At 41.8% G+C, this 27,983-nt stretch overlaps 1 protein-coding gene across 1 annotated transcript; it reads right to left on the minus strand.

Moving 5' to 3' along the window:
- Positions 1 to 5,005: 5,005 nt before the first annotated feature.
- Positions 5,006 to 27,455, minus strand: LOC103061947 (intercellular adhesion molecule 1-like). The gene is made up of 7 exons (XM_088137707.1): positions 27,045 to 27,455; positions 17,030 to 17,290; positions 15,765 to 16,082; positions 15,150 to 15,428; positions 13,603 to 13,884; positions 13,205 to 13,447; positions 5,006 to 11,925 (listed from the first exon to the last, which is right to left on the minus strand). The coding sequence occupies exons 1-7, from the start codon at positions 27,166 to 27,168 to the stop codon at positions 11,759 to 11,761; spliced, it is 1,674 nt and encodes a 557-aa protein (XP_087993833.1). The 5' UTR covers positions 27,169 to 27,455; the 3' UTR covers positions 5,006 to 11,758.
- Between the last annotated feature and the right edge of the window lie 528 nt (positions 27,456 to 27,983).

Genomic DNA, 27,983 nt, shown 5'->3' on the forward strand with positions numbered 1-27,983 from the left:
AGGTGTTTGCCATCAGTGTTAAAGTGATAGGCAGTACAGGCAATGGTGTGGGGTGCTGTTCATAGGATGTAGCCATACCACTGTAGGTGTCTTTCCCACATTTTCTCTCTTATTGGTGCAATGCCCATCTGCTGCCAGACTATATCATTGCTGACGTGGTTGAGAAGGGAGATACCTAATGACCAATGGATCATACGCATGTTCAGCACTATTGGTGGTTGGCCAGCAATCAGCACCATCCAGGAAAGTTAAATCCACCACTTGCAGGACTACAAAGGCAATCAGAAACTGCACTCTGAGGTAGAGCATTAGGAAATTAGTTTTCTTGTTAAGATACCAGAAGACTCTGAGGTGGCCACAAATGAGCCTAGAATTCATTAGGATAACAACAATTCAGGGACTAAAAAGGGCCAAAGAGGATGGGGAAAAGATCAAGATGATAATTACTGGATAGAGAAAAGGGCAGAAGGCATAACTGTATGTTTTCTTTTCTTTTTCTCTCATTCCTTTCTGAATTCTTTTTTCCTTGCTTTCTATCTTCTGCTTGTTCATTTTTACCGTGTTGAAAAATTCTAATAAAAATATGTATAAGAAGATAGGAACAATTCATGGGGCTTTCCCAGTACAGTTGATCTGAGCCCCATTGATCTGTTAAGAGGGCTGATGAAGAACCAAATCAAAGAGAAGAAACTCCTCTTTCCAATACGCACCTTCCGGTTCATTGCAATGGCATTCTCAGAGCCTGAGAAAGAGGGTGGCCGTTTGCCAAACAGCGCAAGTCTGGAAGATCTCCACATTCCTCCTTGATCATGAAAAGAGGTAGGCAACTCCCCACTGCACCAAGTGGGCAGCAAGAGGGTCAAGGAATCCCTGTCCTAACTAACTGAGGGATGAAGGGAGTGCAAAGATAAACATGTCCAGTTGCCAATGTTCCTACAGCCCAGCCCCCCTCTTTTTTTTCTCTGTCAATAATTCTGGTTAGAACGGCACCTACTGCTTGGCCCGTCACCAATACAGCCCTCTCACCACTTCCTAAGTGCAGAAACAGATGATGTTGTCCTCCTACTCCTACTCTCAGCCTTTTGCAAATACACCCCACACCAATTTCTTACCAGCTTCAATTCAAAAAGGGTAATTACTGTTTTCTGATCTGAGTCATCTTAAGCCCTTCACAGGGGTGGAGGGTGTCCGGAGCTCTGCTCTGTTTGAGCTGCAGCTCTACTCCAACTGGCTGCAGTGCCTGGTAGATCTTTCCATCCGGGGCTGTTTGGCTGCTATGTTCCCTGTTGACTGGCAATATTTTCCTTTCAATAATCTTGCAGTTGACCCAATGGTGGCCTGTTAAGTCAATGAACCATCCTCAACACTAGAAGCTTATCACTCCATTCAGTCCTGACATCTCCCAGTGTGGGCACCCTTTGGGTTTCTGCCCAGGCTGGGTGAAGCATGTGCCCCTTGCTTTCCCACACCCTACCCACAGTCCTGCGAAGCTTCACTTCCTTTCTTTTGTTTTTGAAAACATCGTCAAGTGACCACGTAGGATCACAGTCACTTTGTTTCTATGAAGCTGAACTATCCAGTTCTTCCTCGCATCACATTTCAATGGACCTATGAAGGAAATCGGGAGGAAAGCTATGGCAAACCTAGATAGCATATTAAAAAGCAGAGATGTCACCTTGCCGACAAAGATCTGCATAGTCAAAGCTATGGTTTTCCCAGTAGTAATGTATGGCTGTGAGAGCTGGACCATAAAGAAGGCTGAGCGCCGAAGAACTGATGCCTGTGATGCTGGAGAAGACTCTTAAGAGTCCCCTGGACTGCTAGGAGGTCAAACCAGTCAATCTTAAAGGAAATCAACCCTGATTGCTCATTGGAAGGATTGATAATGAAGCTCAAGCTCAGATACTTTGGTCACCTAATGCGAAGAGAGGACTCTTTGGAGAAGACCCTGATGCTGGGAAAGATTGAAGGCAAAAGGAGAAGAGGACGGCAGAGGATGAGATGGTTAGATAGCATCACTGAAGCAATGAGCATGAAACTGAGCAAACTCAGGGAGGCAGTGAAGGATAGGAAGGCCTGGCGCGATATGGTTCATGGGGTCACGAAGAGTCGGACATGACTTAACGACTGAACAACAACAACAACAGTGAAGGAAATAGGAAAGAAAGAAGAACCCTACTGCATTCATGATGGTGTAATTGGAACTGCAATGATACCATCAAGGGGAGAAAGAAGAAAAAAGAAAGGCATGCATTAGTGCCAAAGGAGGGATGAAGGCACCCAAGACTGCAAACATTTGGGAAAGGAAGGAAAAATAATGGGGATGAGTGACAAGGGAACAGTCCCTAAAACAGTGTTGTCCAAACTTGGCCACTTTAAGATGAGTGGATTTCAACTTCCAGAATTCCCCAGGCAGCATGGCTGGCTGGGGAATTCTGGGAGTTGAAGTCCACTCATCTTAAAGTGGCCAAGTTTGGACAACACTGCCCTAAAAGGAAAAGGCAGGTACAGGTAGACCCAACCACACTGGAGCTAGCCAGTGAGGCTTGCCTTCCCTGTGTGGATGGGAAGAGGAAGAAGCAGGGGAATGACCACTCAAATCATCTGATGCCTGGAGTCCAGACTGAGAGCCACTGCAATCTAGAGTGGAATTTCTGAAACTGGCCAAAGCAACAGTTGGGAGGAGACGGGAGACAAGCAGCTTGGGCTGCAGGCTGGAAATGCCCTCTGTGAGACTCTACCTTCCTTGTAGTGAGCCACTCTTGCGGCTTGATATTTGTCTTTTAAGCCTTCCTCTCTTGCTCTGGTCAGATCTGATCGTCGTCTGTGCAGTCCCTGGAATTGCAAATGCAGCACTGATTTCCCAAGCCCTTGCAGTTACATCAGAATCAAGTTTTGCAGGCCATGGTGAGCATATGGTTGAAGTTCGCACCCCACTATGAATGAAACCTGCCATGTTTGAAACACACACACACACACACACATGGACACAGGACAACCCTGCCTTGGCCTCTCTTAGCTGAAGGCCATGGGCATTAGAGAAAAATCATTCCTTTGTGCACATGACCTGCAAGGTGCATGTATTAGAGCTAGGTTGTTTGGGATTTGGGTAGCTGTTCCACACAGAAGAAGCTACTACGATTTTATTGCATCATCATGCAATAAACAACGTTACGCTCCCTTTGAAAAAAAAAGGATTGTACTTTGAAAATGTTCAGCATTAATTTCTATGAAAAGAGGTCAACGTAATACAGCGTCTTGGTGTAGGCTTTCACAGCCAGCATCAGTTTTAATACTCTCTACCTTGGCTACAACTTTGATCCCATTTAGGTATTTTTATTTTAAACACAGTCAGCTGTGGGTTTTTAATACCACCTTATGAAAGAATACAGAGTTTCCCATCTTTCTCCAGATCCAGAAATTGGATTACCTCTAGATCCGTATTAGATTCCCCACAGCACCCCTGCTCCCAATTTAGGGCTATTTTTACAATCTTCTTTGCTTTTTTTTTTTCTTTTCTCATTTTTCTTTTCTGTTCCCCCTGCCCCCCCCACACCTTCTTTTTGTGTTCTGTTCAATGAATCAGTGGAGGCTAATATGGGCTTCAGAAATCCAGATGGCCACTAGATGACAGCAGCAGTTAGTGTGTTCTGCAGCTGTAGACAGGGAGCGTAATGGAAGGAGAGCTTGACGTAAACAGCCTAGAGAAAGGAGGGGCGTCTGTTGGTAGCTCCTCTCATAAACAGCAACTTAATCCAGATGGCAAGAAACTGGGGGTGTCCAGGGAGGGGGAGTAGTTCCAAAAAGTGAAGATGATGGCCAAAGCCGTACAAGCGAAGCCCGCCCTTTCTCATGCGTGATGCCTCAATTGCATGGTGGGCTCTCATCCTGAATTTTTTGACCCCCAGACACCCCTGTGGGAAACCAGAGAAGCAGGTCTCTGCTTTTATTAACTCACTGACAAATTTCCTGAAGCATTTGGGCCAGAATGATTGGAACGATTCCCATCTGGAAGAATGTTAGGCTTCTGAGGTTCCAAAACGCTGTTGCCTTTTGTTTTTAGCTGGCACTGTTTATTTCGTTTCGGTATTTTTGATGTTTGGCTATGATGTGCCACCTTGAGTTGCATTGTTCCAGTTAGGTGGCCACATAAATCTTTTAAACCAACAAACAAGGATTGGAAATTCCTTTTCCAGTTTCCAACCTTCTCTGTTTGCCCTAATACTAGCATAAAATACACCTTTCTTCCTTGATACTGCTGAGATGGTTGTGTGTGTGTCTTCATAACCGCTTGGCTGCCCTCTCATGTTCCTCTGAAGTTTTGCACTCCAGAGACTGTATGATAGCCTTATCCAAATCCAGTCAAGTACAGTAGCTACAGTACCAAACTGGTTTTTCTTTGCCCCATCATTTTATAAGAAAGAAAGAAAGAAAGAAAGAAAGAAAGAAAGAAAGAAAGAAAGAAAGAAAGAAAGAAAGAAAGAAAGAAAGAGAGAGAGAGAGAGAGAGAGAGAGAGAGAGAAAGAAAGAAAGAAAGAAAGAAAGAAAGAAAGAAAGAAAGAAAGAAAGAAAGAAAGAAAGACACAGCCCTTATTCAACAGTAGATGGTGCTGACAGATTCTCAAACAGCAGTGAGGAAGCAATTGTAAGCAGAATGTAGATCGATTTCAAAGAGGAGAAAATTAAGCTTATGAGTAAAATTAAATGTCTTAACTCATCCCAACATTAAAGCATGCAATACCTAAAGGGTGTGTCCTTTAGTTACTGTTGTGCAAATGGATGAAGTGTATCAAGACCTGGGCGTTTATTCTAGAGAAGAGACTAGAGTAGAATTGAATTTTATATAATTAATGTTGAGTAATGGCTTAATGTGATTTCACTTAATGAGACTTGGGCTTTAGAATGGTATTAATTCCATCTGTCCTTAACTGGATGTTAATATTCTTTGCAGACTTGATTTTAGAATAGTACGTTTAGGGCATGTTTGAGTGACAAGACGTATTAGTAGTATTGTAAGGATTTTATTATACATTATTAAATACACAAGTGCTGGACCTGATAGCCTGTTACTTTTGACAATTTGGGAGTACTATGACCTATTACTATTAGTACTAGGATGCAAACAGGAGCTCTGCTAGATCAGGCCAAGGATCCCTCGAGCCTAGACTAGCATTCAGGGTCACACAGACTCCAGCTAGATACATCGGGAAGTGCACAAGCGCAAGAAAGAAAACCGTTGTTTTCTAGCAGACAGTACGTAGGGCATACTGCTTACATGAGCATCTGTAACACACAGGAACTCTGCTGCAGTGTTTGTCTCATTGTGTTGCTCCCCCCTCATCCCCCACCCCCGAATAGCCAGGGCCGTCTGCAATTTCAGAGGTAACATATGATCATCAAGAGACTTACCATTAATAGAGCTACCAGGTACAAGCTGCAAAACTCTGGGTGACCACTAGATGGCAGTAAAGAGACACAGAACCCTTTCTTGCTATCTACTGGTGGTTCAGAGTTTTGCAATCCATAGTACTCATAGCCTAATCCCACTATGAGTCTATCCAACCCCCTTTTAAAAAGGTTGGTGGCCATCATCACATCTGTTGGTAGCAAATTCCGCAGCTGAATTATGTGTCCGGTATTTATTGGTCCCGAATTTCCTCTCATTGTGAGGGAGGGAGTACAATTTCTCCCTATCCACATTTTCCATAATATGCATGATTTTATACAGCTTTCTCCCCTTATCTGCTGCCACTCTAAGATAAATACCCAAGCATTATAGTCTTTCCTCATGAGGGAGGTCCTTTAGTTCCCTAACCATTTTGGCTGGCCTTTTTTACACCTTTCCTAGCTGTAAAATATCCTTGCTCAAGTGTGGTAATCAAAAGTATACATACCAAGTGTGGTCTATTACAGATTTATGTAGAGTTATTACTATATTGGTTGCTCTGTTTTCAATTCTCTTCCTGTTTTAAGCATGGAATTTGCCTTTTCTGCAACAGATATCAACTGTCTTGACATTTTCAAGGTATTGACCATAACACTAAGATCCTTTTCCTGATCAGTCCTTGCCAGCCTAGGGTTACCTGGGTTCTCTGAGGAGCTCCTGGAGACAAAGTGCAAAGACAAGGCCTAAAGCGCTGGTGAAGAAAGACCAAAAGTGAATCTAACTGAGCTTATACCCTGGAAATAAAAGAGGCAGGGTATCATCACTTCTCCTCCCTTATTGTGTTGGCTGGTAGCCTTACTGGGTAGTGAATGTCCTCCTTGGAAAGGACAGATAGGAAATATCTCACCTGGCCATTGTGACTCTTTTGCTCAGCATTTTGCAACAAGTTGCTCAGATTCACCAAACCTTTGATTCCTCCTGGGCAGAACCAGATGTGGTGACTGGGACATCGTCCAGCTGTTATTTGTGATTCCTTTCGGGTTCCAGACCACTAGGGTGGTCTCTGGCATCACCTCTGCCATGTGTGAGCTTCTTCCATACTTCTTGGTCCCGAATGGTGCTGGGGAGGGGCACGACCTGTTGGATCTGGAAGGTAGTCAGCACCACTCTGTGGCAGGGCTGATGTGAGTAGCCTTGAGGTCCTCCTTGGATCCAGTAGTGTTGGACGTCTGTTGTCTAGACTTCAACTTTCTCTTTTTGAGGAAAGTTGTTGAGCACATGGTAGGAATCCAGCTGCTGAGCACTTTACAGGAAATGGATTGTCTGAATCCTTTTCAGTCAGAGTTTAGACTCAGACATGCAATTATAACATTGGTAGTTATAGTGGATGATCTTGTCAGGATCTTGATACAGGCAGTGTGCCTCTCCTTGGTGCTTTTAGATTTCTCAGCTGCCTTTGAGACCATCAACCATGGTATCCTTCTGGACCACCTATGGGGTCAGAGATTGGGGGCACTGAGTTGCAATGATTCTACTCCTGATTCAGTTGGTGGTTCCAGTCAATGGCAGCGGGCTTTTGGGATGTGATTGTTTGCCATCATTATTATGGTTTTATTTTGTTCTATTATTGTTGGTTTGGAGTTTATGAATGTCTTTCTTCTTTCTTTCTTTCTTTCTTTCTTTCTTTCTTTCTTTCTTTCTTTCTTTCTTTCTACTGTGGATGTTTTATTATAAGTGTGTTTCTTTATGGTTAATGTTTTATTGTATTTTATCTTGCAAACTGTTAGGAGTCTGAATGATTCAGCAGCATGGGGTGGGGGGTGCACATTATACATCACTTTGCATTTGCACATGGCACCATATCCATTCCCCAACTTCTCCAAGCCATTTTGAAACCAGATCATCTTCACTGTAGCAAACTTTAGAACAGAGAGAACAGGCAAGGAATACTGACACCCAATCAGTGCTCTCCTTCTGGCTGATTTTCATTCAATTAGTCTTCAAGCAATTACAATCCTTCCAACCCATCACACAAAAATAAAATATAATAGAAAATAAACTATAAACTTTAAACCAGTGTTTCTCAACCACGACAACCTTAAGATGTGTGGACTTCAACTCCCAGAATTCCCCAGCCAGCCATGGCTAAACTATAAACTATAAACCATAAATTATACTAAAATAAAATAAAATAAATTGGTACCCTTACTCCATGTTTTCAAAATATATTGTCTGCATTTGTTTCTGGGGAAAAAATATCTAAGCAATTGCTCTAAAGAGTTAACCATGAAGCTGACAAGCTACCATTTTTCTGATGCATTTTAAGGGCCTACTCTATTGCTTCCCATGACAGTGAGAGGATAACATCCCAGCAATTTTGCAAGCAGGTGTTTTTCTCAGTGGCAATGACCATGATTATGTGTTAATCTGGTGGAGAGGGAGAGATCATTAGAAACAAAGCTAACAGGTAGAGCCCAAGAACAGGGGGCCCAAGGTTGCCTATCAAGGGAAGAGTGAGAATCTTGTAGCAACAAAAATTCCTTCACATAGGAAAGAAAATCCCCATCCCACTTGAAGAAAGTGGTTCTTTGCAGCAACTGCATTTCGGCCCAACTCTTTTTGTGTATGTCGCTGGGCCGAGGCAGAAGCAGCCGCAAAGATGGGAAAGAACTGAAGCGCACCAGATCTGTTCAGCCTGCACTTTAAAGTAGAATCAGCAGGTTGGAATCTCTTTCTTTCTCTCTTACAATATAGGAAGCTAAAAGCGTCCATTGAATCACCACAAAAACAATCCACAGTAAATAAAACCATGTAGGCTATTCAGACAAACCATAAACAAAGCCCCAAATCTAAGGTGGTTGCTATGAAGGGGAACCGCTGCAGCCATCAAGCCTCCTGTCTTCTTAAGAACTGGGTTCCTTTTCTGCAGCTGACCCAACCCTTTGGAACAGCCTCCCACCAAGATCCGGAAGGCCCCACCCTTTCAGCCACCCAGAAGGCCACGAAGACCTGCTTTGGGCTAGGATGGGGAGGATCCAGTGGATGTGGAATCGATGGGTCTAATGGTGCCACAGTGGGGAGTGTGCTGCTCCATCTGTGGGTGAGTTTTATTGTTGTTTTTATTGGTTTTGCTGGGAGTGGTCTCGGATTCTTCCCTATAAAGTAAATAAAATAAGATTTATTTTTTTAAAGACTCATAAGGCCTCCCAACTCACGCAGTATGACTGCGGGCAGTGTAAAGCTTAAAAACAAACAATAAATCAAAAAAGAAAAAGCCATATAACAACAAACAGTGCAATATGGAAATAAAAAAAGATAAAATATAAATACATTACAGCTGACAGGACACAAGGTCCCATTTTATAACTCCTTATTTGCAGAAGTACTCAGACCATCCTGATTTGTATTATGTGCGACCAACCTTGATCTGACCAGTATAAAGTCTGCACATCTTGAAATTGCCAAGTTTGAAAAACACTGCTCTAGCTGAAAAGTTAGGATTGCAAGGGGAGGTTGAACAGTCAAGAAGCAGGAATCGTGTTCCCCCATACTTTGTGGTTTGGGTTTGAATAGGCCTCCAAGAATGTAGCTTTTTAACACCTTCTCTTTCCCATGCACAGAGGCCTCATGTCCTTTTTCTCTCTTCCTTATAATCAATTACATTTCCAACTTGCTGATGTTAGTACATGGAATTTGACACCTGGACAACGTAAATGGATTCTCCATGCCCTTACTATGGCCAAAAAACTGATATTGCAGCATCAGAAAGATAAATGCATGGCCCTCTTCGCTCAGTGCATTGAAGACCTGATCGCACTTGTCACTTAGGAGCAGACTGCCTATAGACATAGACTTTGTATAATGATATATGGGACTCAGTTATACAAAATACAGTAAGTTAAAAAAAAAGATAGTCGCATAAATGTATTGGATGTATATATGTATTTGAATAATATTTGCATTATATAAATATATATAGATTTGTAACTATTTACTGTTATAGTGATATACTATGGTATATATACTATTTCCTTTGTTGTATTTTTGTCACTTTTTTGTAATAGCACTTTTTAATGTTTTCTTCTTGATGGTGTATTATTATTTTTGTGTTTTGTTTTTCTTTTTTGTTATTAAAAACATATTTCTGACTTGCTTATGTCAATGCAATTTTGCATAGCCTTTGACACCATGCAAATTCTGATGATAAGGTTTTGATCAGATTTTACCCTGCAAGCATTGAATGTTTATGTTTGATAAATAAATGTGTGATATATGAAGATAAAATCATCATCATTGTTCCTATTCATTATATTTTAATATTGGTACACCAGGAGAGAATATAAAATCAGATCGTTTTTATTTCTTTCAGTTGAATAAGGACAAGAGCTAGTTTTGCTAAAACTGGTGCAGACTTAAGTGATCATCCATTTCCTTCTTTCAGATGTGATTGGCTGAAGCTCAGTTTCAATTTATTTAGTTGTTTTGGTTTTTCTTTTTCTTTTTTTTTTGCAAAATATCCAGTTTGAATGGATAAAATCTTAGTCGCATTCTGTTTGAATGGTAGTGGTAATTTCCAGCCAAACTACAAGCAGAATTTAAATATTCATTTTATTCTCCCTGTAATAAAAGGTAAATGTAAAAACAATTAGGTGTATCAGAAGATTACAAGACTTGCTGAGTTGTGAAGAAAAAGATACCCTATTTGGGAGTTGCAGGTCATTTGGCCTTTCACTGCAGTCCTTTCCAAATAATCTTCTTGTCCCAGGAAAATCTTCCTGCATTCAGCATGATACTGTTAATTATGAGTTGACTCACATTAATGGTCTGTGATGACTTTCAACAAGACAATCACAAGTTAATGTACCAGGATTAAAAAACAAACAACCACCACCACAAAAAAACCATTCTGGCTTCCTGAGATTCGATGCAGGATTTGTCACTCCATAAGCCACAATTTCGGTCAACCTGTTCTATGAAAAGCTTGCAAGTATAAATGGCCCAAAATAAAAATGATTCCCATAATATAACATGTTGCTGCCAAAACAACAGTATGACCTGGAATCAAGCAGATGTTTTACACTGCAGGACTAAAAGGTTAGTACAGGTAGTCCCCGGGTTAAGAATGCCCAGGTTACAGACAACCCATAGTTAAGAACAGAGCCTACTGTAGCAAAATTTAAGTTAAATACCTTGGGAACGGAACTCGTTCTTAAACTGGGGACTACCTGTACTGAACTATCCATTGCTGGGGGAACTGTCCAGGGTGGTGGTGATGCTCGTTCCCTTCCCTTTACAGTGCTTCTTCCTTGTTTCCTGGTGCTATTTTCCATTGAATGGCTGGATTTAGCCCATAGCCTGGAATAGTGAGACTGAAAGGCCATCTTGGTAGGGGAGGTCTTAAGAAAACATACAAACGCAGTGCCACCAGTCACTATCTGAAAGCCCTAAGGACAAAGTCCAAAGAAAGAAAGAAGAAAAAGCAGGAGGCATCTACAACATACAGTGTAAGGACTGTAACAAAGACTGTGTAGGACAGACAGGCAGAAGACTGGCAGAGCGCATCCACGAGCACCAACGAGCAGTCAGAAGACATGATGAAAACTCCTTAATCTCACAACACATGGACAGACTCAACCGTAGTTTCAACTTGGAAACTGTCAGCATTTTAGACCAAGCTAAATCCAAAAATCCAAGAGAATTCTTGGAAGCCTGGTATTCAGACAAGGCAGCAATTAACAGACACATAGAGATCAACAGCATCTACATACTATTCAAAAGAAGCAAAAGACCAGAAGATCGCCTCACCAGAAATCAATCACCAGCAATCATCACCAGCAATCATCACCCAGATAAGCAAAGGTCACCACTAGGTACACAATCAAGCAGCAAACATATGCCAATTAAAGAACTACCAGAAGAGCAAAACAGAACCCCCACCCCCACCAGCACTGGCAAAGCAGGCCACAGCACATAAATAGAGAGCAAACCCCAGCCCATTTTAGCACTGAAGATGTTACCTATCCAGGTAATGAAACATTTGCAAGGAAAGAACCAAGCTCAGAGAACCCCAAGGACTCCAAAGAAACTTCTGTCCATCGGGTACTTGGGAGCTGAAGAATACTTTTCTATCACTTTTTCCGGCATTAAATCAAGCGATGACCCCTGCTGTAGCTACGCTCCTGCTGGTATGGTTGAAGTTTCTCTTCAGTTCGTAACAACCAGCATCCATTTAGACGTTGGTGGTGCTATTCAGGTGGGTTAGCTCCTCTGAGGTTCCTGCTGCTTGTGATGATGACTGCTGTCTCCAGAGATGGTATATCCTACATTTCTTCCTCTTGATGTAAATAACAGTCCCCGCTAATAAAATAACAGTCACAACAAAGGCACCACAACTGCTTGTGGTGATGACCGCTGTCTCCAGAGATGGTATATCCTACATTTCTTCCTCTTAATGTAAATAACAATCCCCGCTAATAAAATAACAGTCACAACAAATGCAACTATTCCCGCGATAATTGCATCGCTATTGGGCTGGGAATCTGTGAAAGAAAAAGAGAAAAGGGATGAAAATCAAATGTCTAAGCATTCCAGAGAGTTGCAAGTACACGAGCACCCCCCACCCCCCACCACCTAGACCCACAAACACACTCCATGTCTGTTTTTAAAAAGGGAGTGTTCTAGCTTTCACCGCTGGGACAAAATATACACAAATTGCAGAATGCCAGTTTTCATGTAGATCAGCGTTTCCCAACCTCCGCAACTTTAAGGTGTGTGGATTTCAACTCCCAGAATTCCCCAGCCAGCATGCTGACTGGGAAATTCTGGGAGTTGAAGTCCACACAACTTAAAACTGTGGGGGTTGAGAAACATCGATGTAAATGAATTTGGTTGAGCCTCCCTCTGGGAACTACACTGTACAGTAGAAGAATAGCATGGCTCATTTTCCCTAATTTCTCAAGTTCTGCTTGGTCACAATTGTCTTGCTGTTTACTGCTTTGGTGTGTGCCTTCAAGTCATTCTTGACTCCTGGCGACTGCCTGGAGATGTCCCTGCAGATTTCATGGCAAGACTTTTCAGAAGTGGCTTGCCAATGCCTTCTTGCCAGGCTGAGAGACAGTGACTGGCCCAAGGTCACCAAGGTGACTTTGTGCTTAAGGTAAGACTAGAACTCACGATCTCCCAGTTTTTAGCCTGATGCTTTAACCAGACTACTCTCTATTTATTGTTAGGCAAACTTAACTCACAAAAAGCGAGTCCCTTCCTCAGAATCCTCATGTTTTAAGAACTGTTCTAGGTTAAAAACACTGAAGTGGATTAATACCTCTGAACCTAATTCCAAAAGATATATTGGGAATGTTTTGGGGAGTTTAAATACACACTCTTCAACTTAACCATCTGCAAATGGATACCTTCCTGATATGTTTGATGTCAGTTCTCCCTAACCAGTGGCTGCTAGGGATTATGAGAATTGAAAGCCAACACATTTGTTTGGCATCAGGTCAGGAAAGGCTGACTTAAAGATAATGGAGCATTATTTGGGTACACAAGACTCAGTTCATATCCACACATAAGGGACTATCTCTTCACTAGTTCATAGTAGATGCTTCCTTACCCATTAGAAATAGTCTCAGACTTTCTGGATTGGGTCATAGATGGAAGTGATATCAACAGCTCACATGTGAATTCCTATCAGTTTCTTTTATTGGATTACATTTCTAACTTGCATTTGACAAATAAACTTCAACGTAGTTCTGGTTGAGTGTTACAAGCCCCAGAATTATGGTCATTCCAGCTCTTTAGATCAAGAGATGAACTTACATTCAACATGTACGGTCACATCTCTAACATCAGAGCCATACTGGTTGGTAGCATTACAATGATAAATGCCATCATGCTCTCTCTGGACCAGCTGTTGTTCCCCAATGCTGTAAGATCTCCCATCTTTCCAGCACTGGACTGTTGGTGTGGGGTTTCCCAAGGCTGAGCAGGTAAATGATGTCAAACTTCCCTCCTTCCAGGTCAAGGTATGTGGACATTTGGAATCATCAATTTGGGGCCCATCTAGAATGGAGAAGGAAATGTGGTTATTTTCACTGGTAATAATACACAAAGGGAAGCATCTTCTTTTATTCTGCAAAGCTGCTGCACATTTGGTAATCATTTTAGAGTGCTAAATCTCTAGGAATAAAATATAACGTGTATTTTTTCCTACTCACAGAAGACGGTGAGCTTTTGAGATGCGCTTCTTTCCTTGGGGCGCCCACCAACGATCAGGATTACTTGGCAGATAAACTCCCTCCCATTATCCTCTTCCTGAGTGATCACTGCATGCTGCAGGAAGGATTGGTCTGGATTGCTGGAGGCTAAGATTTTGGCAGCATCCCTGATCTGCATTTTAAAACCAGGGGAAGCATTGCCGTCAGCACTACATGTGACGTTCACCATTTGATTGACAACAGCTTCTGATTTGTCAATCTGCAAGATGGGTTTTGGTAAAGCTGCAAGGGAACAGAGCAGAGCAGTATTAATGTGTTCAGATGGTTACAAAATGGATTAGTGAAAACAACTTTAAAAAATGCTGGCTAACAGCTTTTAAATCATTCTCCCTCCCATCCTAGATATGAAAACAGTGATTAAGGACTAACTAGTGGTTCGAGTCCAGCCTTCGCATTAAACAGGGTGAGCTCCTGTTTCCTCCCCAGTTCCTGTCAATCCAACAGGTCGAAATCTCATGTGAGTAGATAAATGGGTACTCTCACTCCGGTGGGAGGAAAAATGCTGGCGGCGCCTTGGAAAGGAGTCGGGAGCAGTTGCCGGTAAAACGCGAAACCGCACTCGCCCGAAAACGGCGCGAAGCAACGGAAACCCCGCCTCCTGCGCATGCCAGCTGGGCTCTGCTCTAGGAAGGAGGCTCTGGCAAACCACTTCCGAAACACCTTGCCTTGAAAACTGCAAGGACTCGTCCAAGCAGTCACTGCGGAGTCAGTAATGACTGAGCGCAGAAAAAAAAAAAAAGCACAGGGGAGACCCAGGTTCAAGTCCATCCTCAGCCACAGAGGCTTAGTGAGTGGCTTTTGCCTTCACACTGTCTCTCAGCCCACGTTCATCTCCGGGTTCTTGTAAGAAAAACTGAAACCTGGGTGTGTTTGTTAATGGTTGGATCCTAGATGTTCCAAAGAAGTGAAGTGGATGGGAGTGGCTGTTTCTTTCAGTTTCTGCATTCTCTGTTTGGTAAGACACATGGACCTCTTTAAATTAATCTATACATGTCAAAATGAGATAGAGTAGGAACAAAGATCTTTATGGAGCGCAGGGACACCATCAGCCGGGAAGATGAGGAAAACCGTCTTCTATGGAAGCTGCCTCTTGGACATTTGCAGTCAGCTTTCCCAAACCCTGGCATCACATTCCCTGCTTCAGTCTTTCCAATGGCTTTATGTCAGACCTAAGCTCCATATATTAAAATTAAATTATACATTTATAAATTATTAAATGTAATTTGAATAAGAATACTATGGCTTTGGTTCACCCTAAAGTAGTTGTTCTTGGGTCTCAGTGAAAACATAACTAGGATAAATTACTTATCCCTTCAGTTCCATTGGTTTCAAAGGGCTCTCACTTCAACTACAATCCATTACTGAAGTTTTGTTTTTCAAAAGAAGGCAATTTAACTTCTAACTTCTTCTACGTTTGTTCAAACAGATGGAAGGGAACCCACTCTTCTAAATCTCTCTGTGTTAACAGTTACAGATATGAGACGCACCAAACACATTCACCATCTTCTTCACGTTTTTGGTCACTGGCCCCAGAGAGATATTGCAGAGCAACTCATGTTCTCCAACTGAGGAAGGGATCACCACAGCCTGGGCGCTTGCTACGCCCCCTGTCACCCTGGTGTTTAAGGTCAGAGGCTTCCCTGCAAACCACAGATCAAACGCAGCCTCCTTGGCTGGGGAAACCTCAGATGTATTACATGTCACAGTCATCTTGGTCCCAGCTTCTAAGAACAGGCCAGCATGGAGCTGGGGAGTACCTGCAAAATCTGCCAAGGAAGTAAGAGAAACCATGCCAGTTATTGCAAATGAAATCACAGCCATGATAGTGCTCTCTCTCTAGCCAATCAAATGGTGAGTGCAGGAGCAATTGTAGGAAACATCAAGTCTATGCAAACAAAAATCAAAACAGTGGGATCAGCATAAATGTCTGGGCCAAATTTTGGAGTATAAAAGGAAGTCTAACAATATTTTTCAATAATCCCAGAAGAGAAAAATCTCTCCTCAAAGCACTCTTAGCTGTGCATTTTAAGAGAAGCAACTTACAAATTAAAGCTTATAAACTATATCCAAACAAGGAATTGGAGCAATGAATGAGATCTCACCAAAACTTTCTAATGACATGTTGTGGGAAGTGTTTTTCAACAGTGGTCCTCTTGGATTCAGATCTAGAGATGTTTGGCAGGTGACTGTCTTCTTGTGGTCATTTCGCTGAGCTATTATTGTATGTTTCACCACAACAGGACCCACCCCAGGTGCTGTATGATTCTCAAAGGTCTTTGCCAGAAGTTGTTCTGTCCCTTTCAGCAAGGTGACGGTGAGGTTCTGGATGGGGGCTACACCAGAAACCTGGCACGTCAAGTCATATGGCTTGCCCACCTCCATCTTTGGAATTTGATCCAGTGTGATACTGTCTGGAGGTTCTGGAACAGAATAAAAATTTCTAAATTAACTGCTTTGATTAGGTTGAGGTAGTCATTCTATAGCATCTTAGGAATATAGTTTCATGTGCAGCCGAAGAAGAATGCCTGATTTCTACATGCCTTGGGGGCACTATATTATATCCCCAAGCCTCCAGGAAGGGAAATACTCTCTTGCTGGTTAATCTCTTACTTTTCAATGGCAGCCGCCAAAGGAATGTAATTTTTTTTTTTTTTTTTTGGCATAGGCTAGATTCATACAACGTGCTAAACCCATCTTAGCAAAGCACATCTGCTGTCTGTGCCCATCAGACATGCGATTATCCTATCAAATGGTAGTCTGCTTCATGCAACAAGCTACAGGACAAGCCTGGTTTCCCACAACCAGCTGAAACACAAACAACACACCCTCTTTTACCATAATCTCATAATCATAGTCCCAGTTTTGCCTAAGAAGGGTGGGAGGAATTTGCTTCTGGGGGAAGATTGGTATTTGAGTAAAAAAGAAGAGAGGTGCCCCTTCACATTTGCATGCCCCTTCCAGCTTTTTGCCATTTATGTAGCTAAAACCATGTATTATGTAGCTTTTTCTGTTGGTGAAACAGGATGCCATGTCCCGGACCCATGGCCACATGCTACATTTGGCTAGTTGGATTCTGTAGGTAAATTTCTGCCCTCAGGGTTTGACACTGGACTTCCTCATGCAGCCACATCCTTTCCTGAGTTTGATCCAGGTCCTGAAGCGCTGAGAGCCATCCTGTTCCCACTGTTGTTCTTAAAATAGCATCCCTTAGAGCAATAGTTTCCCAGTCTGTGGACTTCACCTCCTAGAATTCTTAGCAAAGGCCATGCTGGTTGGAGAATTCTGGAAGTTAAAGTCCACCCATCTTAAAGTTGTCCAGGTTGGGAAACACTAGAGCATAACTGACACAATCCAGCATGTGACTTACTATAAATAATAATGTTTGCCATTGGAGAATTCTTCTGTCCACTCCCACAGTTAGCATAGCACAAGGGCCTGGGTCCCCAGTCACTAACATTGCTGAGACGAAAGGCTTTCCAGTTAGATCCATTTCCACTGGGAACCCTTGTGAAGATGGTCTCAAGGCCAATATTTTCACAACTGGCACTGCAGTTTAGCACAAGAGAACCTCCAAATTCCACCACAGGATTTTCTGGCCAAATTGTTACGAAGTCTTCCTCTGCGACTCCTGGAATCAAAACAGAGACAGCTGGCACAAAAATGAACTCAGACAGATGAGTAGGGGAAAAGTTAAAATTAATACTGAATAGTAGGAAACTCAATGTGTTCCAGCTCAAACATGGACCTTCAATAGGGACAAACTTACAAACGTTTAAAAGCCTTATCTTGAAATAAATTCAAGCTACTGTTTATATGCCACTCCAATCATATCTGACTCTGATTTGCTTACAGACCTCCAAACAGTAGTAAAATTAAAAAGTGAAAACCCAACTATGTAACAGTATGATTTACACAGGCTCTGAAGAACATCCATAGTCCATGCATGCAATCATCCTCAAAGAAAGAAGAAACAAACCCCATGACCCAAAGACCTGTTGAAACAACCAAGTCTTAAGAGCGCTACAGAAAGATAACAGAGTTGTGGTCCATCTGATATCAGGCTAGGAATGTTGTCCTAGAGGACAACAGGTAGTGACTGAGACAGCCCAACCCCAGGATCACTGCAGATGCCATTCCCTAAGGGTCGGGATCCAATGGGAGCCTTTTCTTCTAGATCTCAAAGGACAGGCAGAGACTGCTGGGAGAAGGCAGACCTACAGATATCTAGGTGCTGAATAATGAACACTTTGAAGGTGACAACCAGCCCTTTGATTTGCAGTCAGAAACTACATAATGGTAACCAGTGTAGCTCTCAAAGCAGTTGTGGCCTGTACTGGTCAAGCAGAAAGTATGGTTCTGCCTTTAGTTTTAGATCCATTATTAGACTAAGATTTCAAAAAAGAAAATGAATGTCCAAAGTCACAATATCCTTTACCTATATATCCAAGAATTGAATTTAGTGGACATCTGGATATTGTTCAGTTCTAGCATACTGTGTTATCTACTCCATATGGCACATGTTTAAGACTCAGTTATTTTTTTAATGTCATGTTTGATGGCTAATTTAGATGAGATATGCAACAGTTTTAATTTCTGATCATGGATTCATGGTAATGACATTGACTTTGAATAAAAATATCCCAGTTTATGGGAGATGGTATTTTAACACTTTGCTGGAACAGTTTCTAGAACAGCAAAAGAAAGATATAGGCATTTCCCCCCCAAATAAATAGAGATTTCACTAATATGGGGATAGTATGGGATATTTGTCAGAGTCTGCACACTCAATCCCAAAATTCAGTAAATCCTCTGGAGACCAAAAGTTCCATCAGAGATTTCTTTATTCAGGAGAAGCATACAGCATCATAGTTTGTTGAGTCTAATTCTACATAGCAAAGCCTTGTCCTTTTAAGCCCAACTTCCCCCCCCCCCCCCTTCTAGGTTTCTATTCCCGGTTGCAGCTCTTTGCGCCTTGCCCTGGTTCTCACACCTCCTGGCCTTGGATGTCTGTTTCAAGATAGAGATAACGGCACCTGGCCTCCTCTTCCCCCCTTTTATGGCAGGTCAAGCAAACGGTTAGAATAACATTCCCAGTATTTCACTATTGATCTATGGTTAGCAATAAAAGCAAAAGTATGGTTAGCAATAAAGCAAAATAAAAACAACTGAAGGTTCTGGTTTGCGTAGATCCTGACATGCCACCCTCCAATGGAACGAATGTTCCTACATTCGGAAGAAAATCTGGAAAAGAAGATAGAGATATTACAATGATCATTAATATGGTTACTTAGGTTTGTCAGGGTATTTTGAGTGAAAGCGAGCAAGTAGTTTAGGGGCTTTAACATTAATACTGTCCACCCATTCATGATGGGTTTTGGGGAAATGTTTCCATTGAATCAAGTACTGGAGTTTGCCTTTATATTTTCTAGAGTCCAAAATGTCTTTTACTTCGAAGTGGCTTTGTCCCTCAATCATGATGGATGTTGGTGGAGTTGTTTCTGGATGCCAAGTCTCAGATTGCTTGAATGCTTTTAGTAAATTCACATGGAAAATAGGATGAATGTTTCTATAATGTTTTGGTAACGATAATTTAAATGCCACAGGATTTATAACCTTCTCAATTGGGAAAGGGCCCACATATTTTGGAGCAAGTTTTTTAGATGGTTGGGAAGATTTTAAATTTTTTGTAGAAAGCCAGACTAGGTTGCCTACCTTCCAAGGGGGGTTTGCAGTGAGTTTTCTATCGGCGAATTTTTTATGCTGGCTTTTTGCTTTTTCTAGAGATTTCACAATTAGTGGCCACAGACTTGTAATGTTATTTATCCATTGGTCTGCTGAGAGTTCAGGGAGGTTTTTAAGTGGTAATTCTGGAAAAGGCGGGAAGTCTTGGCCAGAGGCTATTTTGTATGGTGTAAATCCAGTGCTTTGATGCACTGTGTTGTTATAAGCCACTTCAGCAAAAGGAAGAAGTTCAGACCAATCATCCTGTTGATGATTAGTGAAGCATCTTAAATATTGTTCCAACAAGGAGTTAATTTTCTCCGTAGATCCGTCCGTTTCCGGATGAAAACTGGAACTCAAAGCTTGAGTAGATCCAATTAATGTAAGAAATTCCCTCCAAAATTTGGAGGTGAACTGTGGCCCGCGATCTGAAATCACCCTCTTGGGGGCGCCATGGAGGCGGTAGATGTGTGCAATGAACAATTTAGCTAATTTTTTAGCATTTGGAATTGATGAGCATGGAACAAAATGCGCTTGTTTAGAAAACAGATCAACGACAACCCAAATTACTGTGTTGTGATTGCTTAGAGGTAAATCCACAATAAAGTCCATAGAAACTTCCTCCCAAGGTTTTTTTGGAGATGCCACAGATTGAAGAAGGCCCAGAGGTTTTCCCCCTCTTTTCTTTGACATTGCACATACAGGACATGTAGAAACATAGTCAGAAATGTCCTTTCTCATGGTTGGCCACCAAAATTGTCTACGCAATAGGTGTAAGGTTTTTATAAATCCAAAATGCCCCGAGGTTTTGTCATCATGTCCCTTTTCTAGGATTTGTTTCCGAAATGAAAGTGGAACATAAAGCTTGTCTCCCATCCACCAAGCTTGGCCCTCATGGGTTAGGGTATTTTTATTATTCTGGAACCATTCATCAGAATCTAAAGCAGCATTTATTTTTGGGAGCAGTTCATTAGTAGGTTTTTGTTTTTGCAGTTTTGCTTGGGATCTGGTTAGGGCCACCGAGCCAGGTTCTGTCTGAGGTGGTGCTTTAGGGATTACCGGGGCAACCACCTGTTCCCTTTGGCTGTTATGCTGAGGTAACCTTGATAATGCATCAGCTAAAAAATTTTTTCCTCCCGGTATGAATTTTAAAGTGAAGTTAAATTGACTGAAGAATTGGGCCCAGAGTACTTGCTTAGGAGATAACTTCCTTGGAGTTGTGAGAGATTCTAAATTTTTGTGGTCTGTCCACACCTCAAAAGGATGGGCTCCCCCCTCAAGGAGGTGCCTCCAGGTCATAAGGGCCCAGCGTACTGCAAAAGCCTCCTTTTCCCAAACAAGCCACCTTCTTTCTGTCTCAGTAAATTTGCGAGAAATATAAGCACAGGGTTTGAGTGCACCCTCTTCATCTTTCTGGAGCAGAACAGCTCCAATTGCTACATCCGAGGCTGAATTAAAGCACTTATTTGTGGTAATAATAGCTTATTACTCCTGGCAGAAAAAGATGCATGCATCACAACATAGAAAAAATGAAATAAAAGTTTTAAAAAAGCATTCAAAGTCTATATTGCAAAACAGATCCAGGAAGCATATTACTAACATGGAGTTGGACCAATTGAATTCTTTGGCCATGGAATATTTTTTTTAAAAACCAGTGTAACAGATGTATTGGGAACAGGGAGAAAAACCTGGGAAATGAATGGCTTCTTGTATGAAACGTTTGCAGCAAAGTAGAATAATCTCTTTAATACGAGATTCCTCAGGAGCAAAATAGACCAATTACGAAATTAATTTTAATGTTTAGAATGCTATAAAATTTATGTACAGCTGGTGAACATATAGATGATTTTAAAAATGTAATAAATCTTCCAGAAATTTCAGATGTACAGTCAAGTGTGTTGGCTGCACACCTAACGTTATAGAAAATCTGTGACATTCTAGATATGTTATGTCAGCCCCTAGAATAGTTGGGATAACCATAGAACAGCTTAAACAAAATCAAGAAGAAAGTAGATCCTACATTTCAAACGTTTTATGAAAAGAAAGCCCTGCCAGCTTCTTACTATGAAGTTTATATCTCTGTAATTTGGAAGGCTAGTATAATAACTGTTGCCTTCAATATTGTTGCTAAGGTTTTAATAGCTATATTGGTGAGAAGATTACCGAAGGAACTACCCAGAATAAATCTTTCCGCACAATATGGTTTCATAAAAGAGCATCAAGCTTCAAATCATTTAAGACTTCTGGTTGATATAGTAGCCCTGAATGCTAATACACATGAAGTGTTAGCTTTGTTGGCTGCAGGAAAAGTTTCTAATATGGTGAAAATCAAGTTTTTGGTTCAAATGTTGCAGAAGTTTGGTTTAGAGTCCAAGATGAGAACAGAGTTTTTTTATTAGCAACCAGAATCCTCAAGTCCAAGGAGAAGACCAGGTTCCCAGAGAGGCCAGCACAGTTTAAAGAAGTACACAAAGCTGGACTGTCACAGAAAGTTGTTCCAACATGCACTTCACCCACATGGAATCATAAATGCAGAAAATTCCTAACTCCAAACAACTTGGGATCAAGAGGTCTAGCAGAGCACCTTCCCTGTTAATCACTATGAGCTTTGGTGGAGGTTCTACTGCTGGTGCCCCATACTGTGGATTGTCACCTTCCAGTCACTCTCAGACAGGGCTTCCTGATGTCCGCTCTTTTGGATGTTCCTCCCTCCTTTCTGATATTATTAAGGCACCTATTAAAGTCCCATCTTTTCATCTATGTCTTCCCTGTGTGAATGGCGGAGACAGATTTTATTTTTATTCTATTGTATTTTTTACTGTCTCACATCCATTTTCATGTATGTTTTATAGTTACAATTTAAATATGATTATTTTTCAATTTCTTTATAAAACACTTTGAGATATTCATTGGAAATGGGATATAGAGATGATAAACAAACAAATAAATAAATGTTGAAGCTATACTACTAGGAATCTTGATTTTCTGTGAGTTATAGATCCAGTATACTGGTATCTGATATTTTCAAAATGTCGCGGTTGTGTAGCTTTATAGTTATAATATGTGGTTGCTAATTTATGGTTTAAAGTCCTATTTTAGATTAAACTATAGGTTATAATCAGCTTTGAGATTATCATGAAAAGTGTACATTTGTTACAATTTGTTAAATTGATTGCTCCATAATGAACTGTAAAGGAGAATGAAAAGTCCAGTTAAGTTGCTCCTATTCCATGCTATCAATAACTTACAACCCAGGATTGTGCAACCCAGGATTCATGAGCTGCAAGCAGCAAATCTGCCCCTAATGATAGATTTCCATAGAATTGTTGATTTCACCCATCGCTATGTGACTGACACCTCAATACTTTTCCTAAGCAATTGTTGTGCTAGCAAAAGAATGATGAGAAATCCAGTGGTGAAGGCACCAGGCTAGAAAGCAGGAGGCTGTGAGTTCTAGTCCTACCTTAGGCAGGAAAGCCAGCTGGGTGACTTGGCCAGTCTCTCTCTCTCTCAGCCCAACTGGCCTCGCAGGGTGGTTGTTGTGGGGAAAAAAGGAGGAGGAAGGAATATTAGGTATGTTCGCCACCTTGAGTTATTTATAAAAATAATGAAGGCGGGATAAAAACAGTTCTAAAAAAAATCTACAGTTAGACCTCTTGCTTTTAAGCGACAAGGATGATAGAAAATAAAGTGTGGGGACTGGTTCAGATTTCAAAAAGAACGAACTTAAATTTAATCAGACTCTCCATCATATCCTCTTCCCGACTTCCATCAAACCGTCAGCAACATTAAGCAAGCTGCTGAGACTTTGGGGGGCATGGCAGCTGTGATCATTGGAGATGGAGCTGCCAATCAAAGCATGACAATGGAAAGCACCTCCTACCAGTTTATATTTCAGAGTGGGAGGAGGGAGACTGAGGAGAGAGGGCTTTGGTGGCAGGTCTGGGTGGAAGGACAGACTGAGGGCGTCTCAGGGCTCAGAGGCTTGGGGAAGCCTCCGCTAGGTCAGGGGGACTGGGCTAGGTGATTTTTAGGACCAGAGTAAATTAGCATCCAGAGGGCATAGATACTTTGTAGGAGTAGACAGAACTGGTTTTAAGTTATTTTTAAGCTATTTAATAAAAGTCAACATGTTCCTATCTTAACCAGGTGTCTGGGCTACCCTGCATCTTCCCCACATTCCACCAGTTACTTTTCCTTAGAGCAGTTTCTCAACCTCAGCAACTTTAAGATGTGTGGACTTCAACTCCCAGAATTCCCCAGACAGGCAGATAGCCAGGCTGGCTGGGGAATTCTGGGAACCGAAGTCCATGCATCTTAAAGTTGCTGAGGCTGAGAAACACTGCCTTAGAGACTTAAAGATTTTCTAAACCAGAAAGGAGGTTCAGTAGTGGCAGCAGAACAAAAGGATAATAAAGGAACTGATTCCCCCCCAACAAGGCTGCGTGTGATATAAAACAGCAGGCTATTTGTTTTAGTAAAGACATATGCAGGCATTGAGCTAGTAACACTGAGCCATAGACATAAAATCTGACACCAAGGTATTCATTGGATGTCTTCCATGACAATTGTCTCTGAGAATGACTCCCTGGGACACTATTGTCAATGACGTCTTTCAGTTCCATCTTTTCCTCTCTCTTTCGGGGTCCTTTCCGATGATGCTTTTACTGGGCAATCACTCTGCCTCCGTTAGGGACTATTACAACAGCACAGATGTGGCCATCTGCTATTTGTCATTTTCTTTTTTCTCCAACCGTATCTGTCTCTCACTCACTCTCTATAATGTTAAGGAATTGCCCATCTGGAATCTGCCTTGTTCAACAAGTACACAAGCTTGAAAGATCTATCTGAGATCATAGGGTGAAACACCACCCTACCTGGAGTTCTGGCTGTGCTCACTTTATTTTATTCTTTTGGAAAAGATTTTTCCCCCCTATATACTGTACTAAAAATACAAGATTGTTTTAAAATAGGATCATGGATCCTTTAAAATGTAACAGAGGCAGGTGACATTCCCTTTCTCCAAAATAGAAATATTACAAATCCCAACTTCTTTTCACACCCCGCTTGCAACATTTACAGCATTTCTGATGTTTCACCCCTCTCTATAGAAAGGTGAGTTCAGAAAGGACTCTTACTGTCTCCTTTTCCTCTCATGAATCCTGAGCCGAGAATGGAAATTAACTTTGCAGTTCAGGAAGAGTAAAACTGATCTAAAACTGCTTGAGTTGTTTTCTTTTCCTTTTTTGGTGACTTTCAGTCAGTTTTTGACTCCTGGCAACTACCTGGACCAGTCCCTGCAGTTTTCTTGGCAAGTTTTTTCAAAAGTGCTTTGCCATGACCTCCTTCCTACAGCCAAAAGAGAGGGACTGGCTAAGGTCCCCCAGCTGGCTTTGTGCCTAAGGTGGGACTAGAATTCAGAATCCCCCAGTTTCTAGCCTGACACCTTAACCACTACACCAGTGATGTCAAACCTTTTGCACTCAGCATGTCAGAAATTCGGAAAATGCCTAACTTGACTCTGCTGGTGTGTCATCCCCCTGCCCACTCAAACAAAAGAGAAACAATTCTTTACGTATTCATTTCTTTTTAAAAAATACAGCCCACCCAGGTGTGGCACTATGTATTATATAAAGAAATGTCAAGTCATTACAAAAATGAAACACGAGTAACACAAAGAGTTTCTTTGTAACTCAAACAGGGAGAATAGTTGTGGTCGGATGTTGGTGAATGCTGGCATGTCACCCAAAATGTCCTGGCGTGTCACCTTTGCTACCACTACACTACACCAAACTGGCTCTCTGAATAGTTTAGTAGCGGATTTTATTATATATTACAGCATAAATGGATAATACCCTTCTCCTGGACATCTTCCATCATACAGAACAATGAGAATTTGCATTGCAAAGTAATCAGTAAAAATCTAATCCCAAGTATTTATTCAGTGGCTTGGATTTCCCCACCCTTTCTGTTTCATGGGCCATTGACTTTCAGTCGCGAAAAATTACACTGACCTAGGATGCTGCTGGAGCAGAAATTTGGGGGAATGTGTGTGGCTGAAATGATTGTTCAGCTGGCCCTTGATCCCCCACATTGGCCTAAATAAAGAGAAAGTCTCAGCCGGTGCCCTGCTGCATCCTGTCACAAAACGGTCTTGAACGTTTCTCTTTCAGTTCTCGCCCAGTTGGACTTCATCAGAATTTTGATAACATACTTAAAGCAGACACAAATCAATTAGAAAGCAGGACGCAGAGCAAATTACAGTGGGAGACTTCTTCCCTTTGTTGGTTTGTTTTCTGAAGATCAAACAAATGTTAAGAATCAAGGTAATCAACCATGTGGGAAAGTGAGGGAGTTCAACAGGAATAGTGGGGCATCCCCGGGAGATTTCCCAGAAGACAGTCTCTCCCAGTCTGCATCAGCCTGGATTTTTCCAGTCCACCCTTCAAAAAGACACAGTGCTGCTTTCTTTTTTTCAAAATGGAGACAACGTAAGAAAAAGCATGGAAGTGGAAAATGTGAGTGAATAAGCCCCTGCAGTGCTGCAATAAGTGGTAATCTGAACACCGCTCGGATCATTTGGGCTTCTTTCATACTAATACTAATAGGTCATTGGCCAGTGGATCCTCCCAGCCAGGATACTGCACACATGGTCTTGGGATAGTAACAAAAATAAAAATATAACTATTTTTTTCCATGGCCCAGATAAGGGAAATCACTGAAACTTGTTTGGTTTTGGCTTGATAATAATTGCTTGATAGAAAGAAGGGTGGAAGTCATAATTATATATTTTCTTCTCTTTTCATTCTTTTTCTTTTTGTCTTTTTCTTACATTCTATCTTTTGTTGTTGTTGTTTTGGATAATTTTGCTGTATCAAAAAGTACTTAGGGCAGGGAGATGGTGAAAGAAAGACATGTTTTGCTGGCTTCTGATACCTTTTGCCTTCTGGAGCAAAAATCTGGATACCACGACTTATTTCGTATCGACTGATATTTTGACACATACTAGGGCAGCCATTTTGTGCAGTAGGTATCAATTGTTTTTATCTTTTAATGCTCCTCTACATACTGAAACGTATGAAGGCTTGAAGGATCGAAGTCAGATACAAAGGGCCCAAACCCAGACATGTCTGTTACAGTCATTACAGTCTGTTACAGTGGTTTTCTGCTCTATTGCAACTTTTCTAGCATCTGTGATAAAATTAGTTTACCAAAGAGCTGCAGCTTTGAATCTCTGCCTGCTAGCCTTCATATTCCAATAACAGTCAGGTGTTAGCCTGACAGGGCACCAAACCTGGATTTGCTACTAAGTATATTAAAAAGCTCAAGCCGGTTCCAAGGAATGTGCAGTATAGACATTCATCTTTTTAAGGTAATTATTTTTTATCAGGCTCCTTCCGGGAGCACTCGTGCTTTTGCCGAGGCACCTGGGAGCACGCTGGTCTTTGGAACGGAAAGGAAATGTGCCTTTTGAACCCCACAGACCTCCACTAGTGTCGGGGAAGAAGGCCACGTTCTTTCCTTGGGGCCCTCGGTCGTCATCAATGGGGTGCAGAAATCCAGGATGAAAGAGCGAATGGTTGTGAGATGGGGAGGATCAATGGATTAATCTCAGAGAGGCACCAGAGCAGTAGGAGAAACATAGAAGCTTTCTTCCTTACCTTGAGTAACAGCCCAGGCTCCTACGGCAAGGAAGAAGAGAAATCTCCGCATGTCGATCTCTCGGTCTCTTGGGTTGGGTTCTGGTCTGAGTGGATTCCTGGAGATAAGCAGCTCAATCCACATCAGTCCAAACAGATGACGAAAGCGAGGAGCTGAGGCCGTGCAAGCTCCTGCAGTCAACGCTGCTAGTGGCTTCTGGAAGCACGCTTACGGGAACACATGTGCCCAGCTCCCTTGACGTTTACATAGCTTCAAGGAAATACTTGTTTCCTCCTCATTGAGGCTGACTGAGCCAGCTTTTCCGGCCTTGGCTGCCTTAGTTTTCCCCCCCAAGGAATCACCTTTTTGCTTCATCCCTGCAATCTACTGATTGACTCTTTCAGTAACCTTTCTTGGTCAGCCATTCTCAGCTCAACATACTCCCTTTCAGTACCAGCCTCCGTTATTCATATCATTTTATGGGTCACGTGGCCATAGCCAGTTATTTTTCTTACCGTTACCACTAAAAATACAATACTACATCCAAATTCAAATGCTAACGAATTTCCTTTGTCTGGGGCAATCTTGATGGTTTTAGTTTTTGTTTTCCCCACACACTAACCACCTCCATTTTAAAAGTTAAGAAAAAGGAACTTGCGCCTTCAGTTTTTTGGGGGGTGCATTGTTTGTGTGAGTGTGCCTGTGTGTGTGAATATTTATATTTTTAAATGTACTTTTATATTCCATGAATAGATCAAATATTGCTATCTTACATCTTAAGGTACCTGTCTCACATTTGAAGCAGTAATGTGCATGTTTGATAAGCAAGTAAGCATTTCCTATTTCAATTTACCCCCAATATTTTCCCCCAGGACACCCGGCCCAAGTGTTTCCACCTCTAATGAGTCAGGTCCCCAAAGCCATCATCAAATGCATTTGGATCTATTGGGATCTATCTG

This window comes from Python bivittatus, unplaced genomic scaffold (genome assembly GCF_059951505.1).
Source record: "Python bivittatus isolate LINGU-HERP-01145 unplaced genomic scaffold, Pbiv_v1 ctg000220_np1212, whole genome shotgun sequence".
NCBI classification, from domain to species: Eukaryota; Metazoa; Chordata; class Lepidosauria; order Squamata; family Pythonidae; genus Python; species Python bivittatus.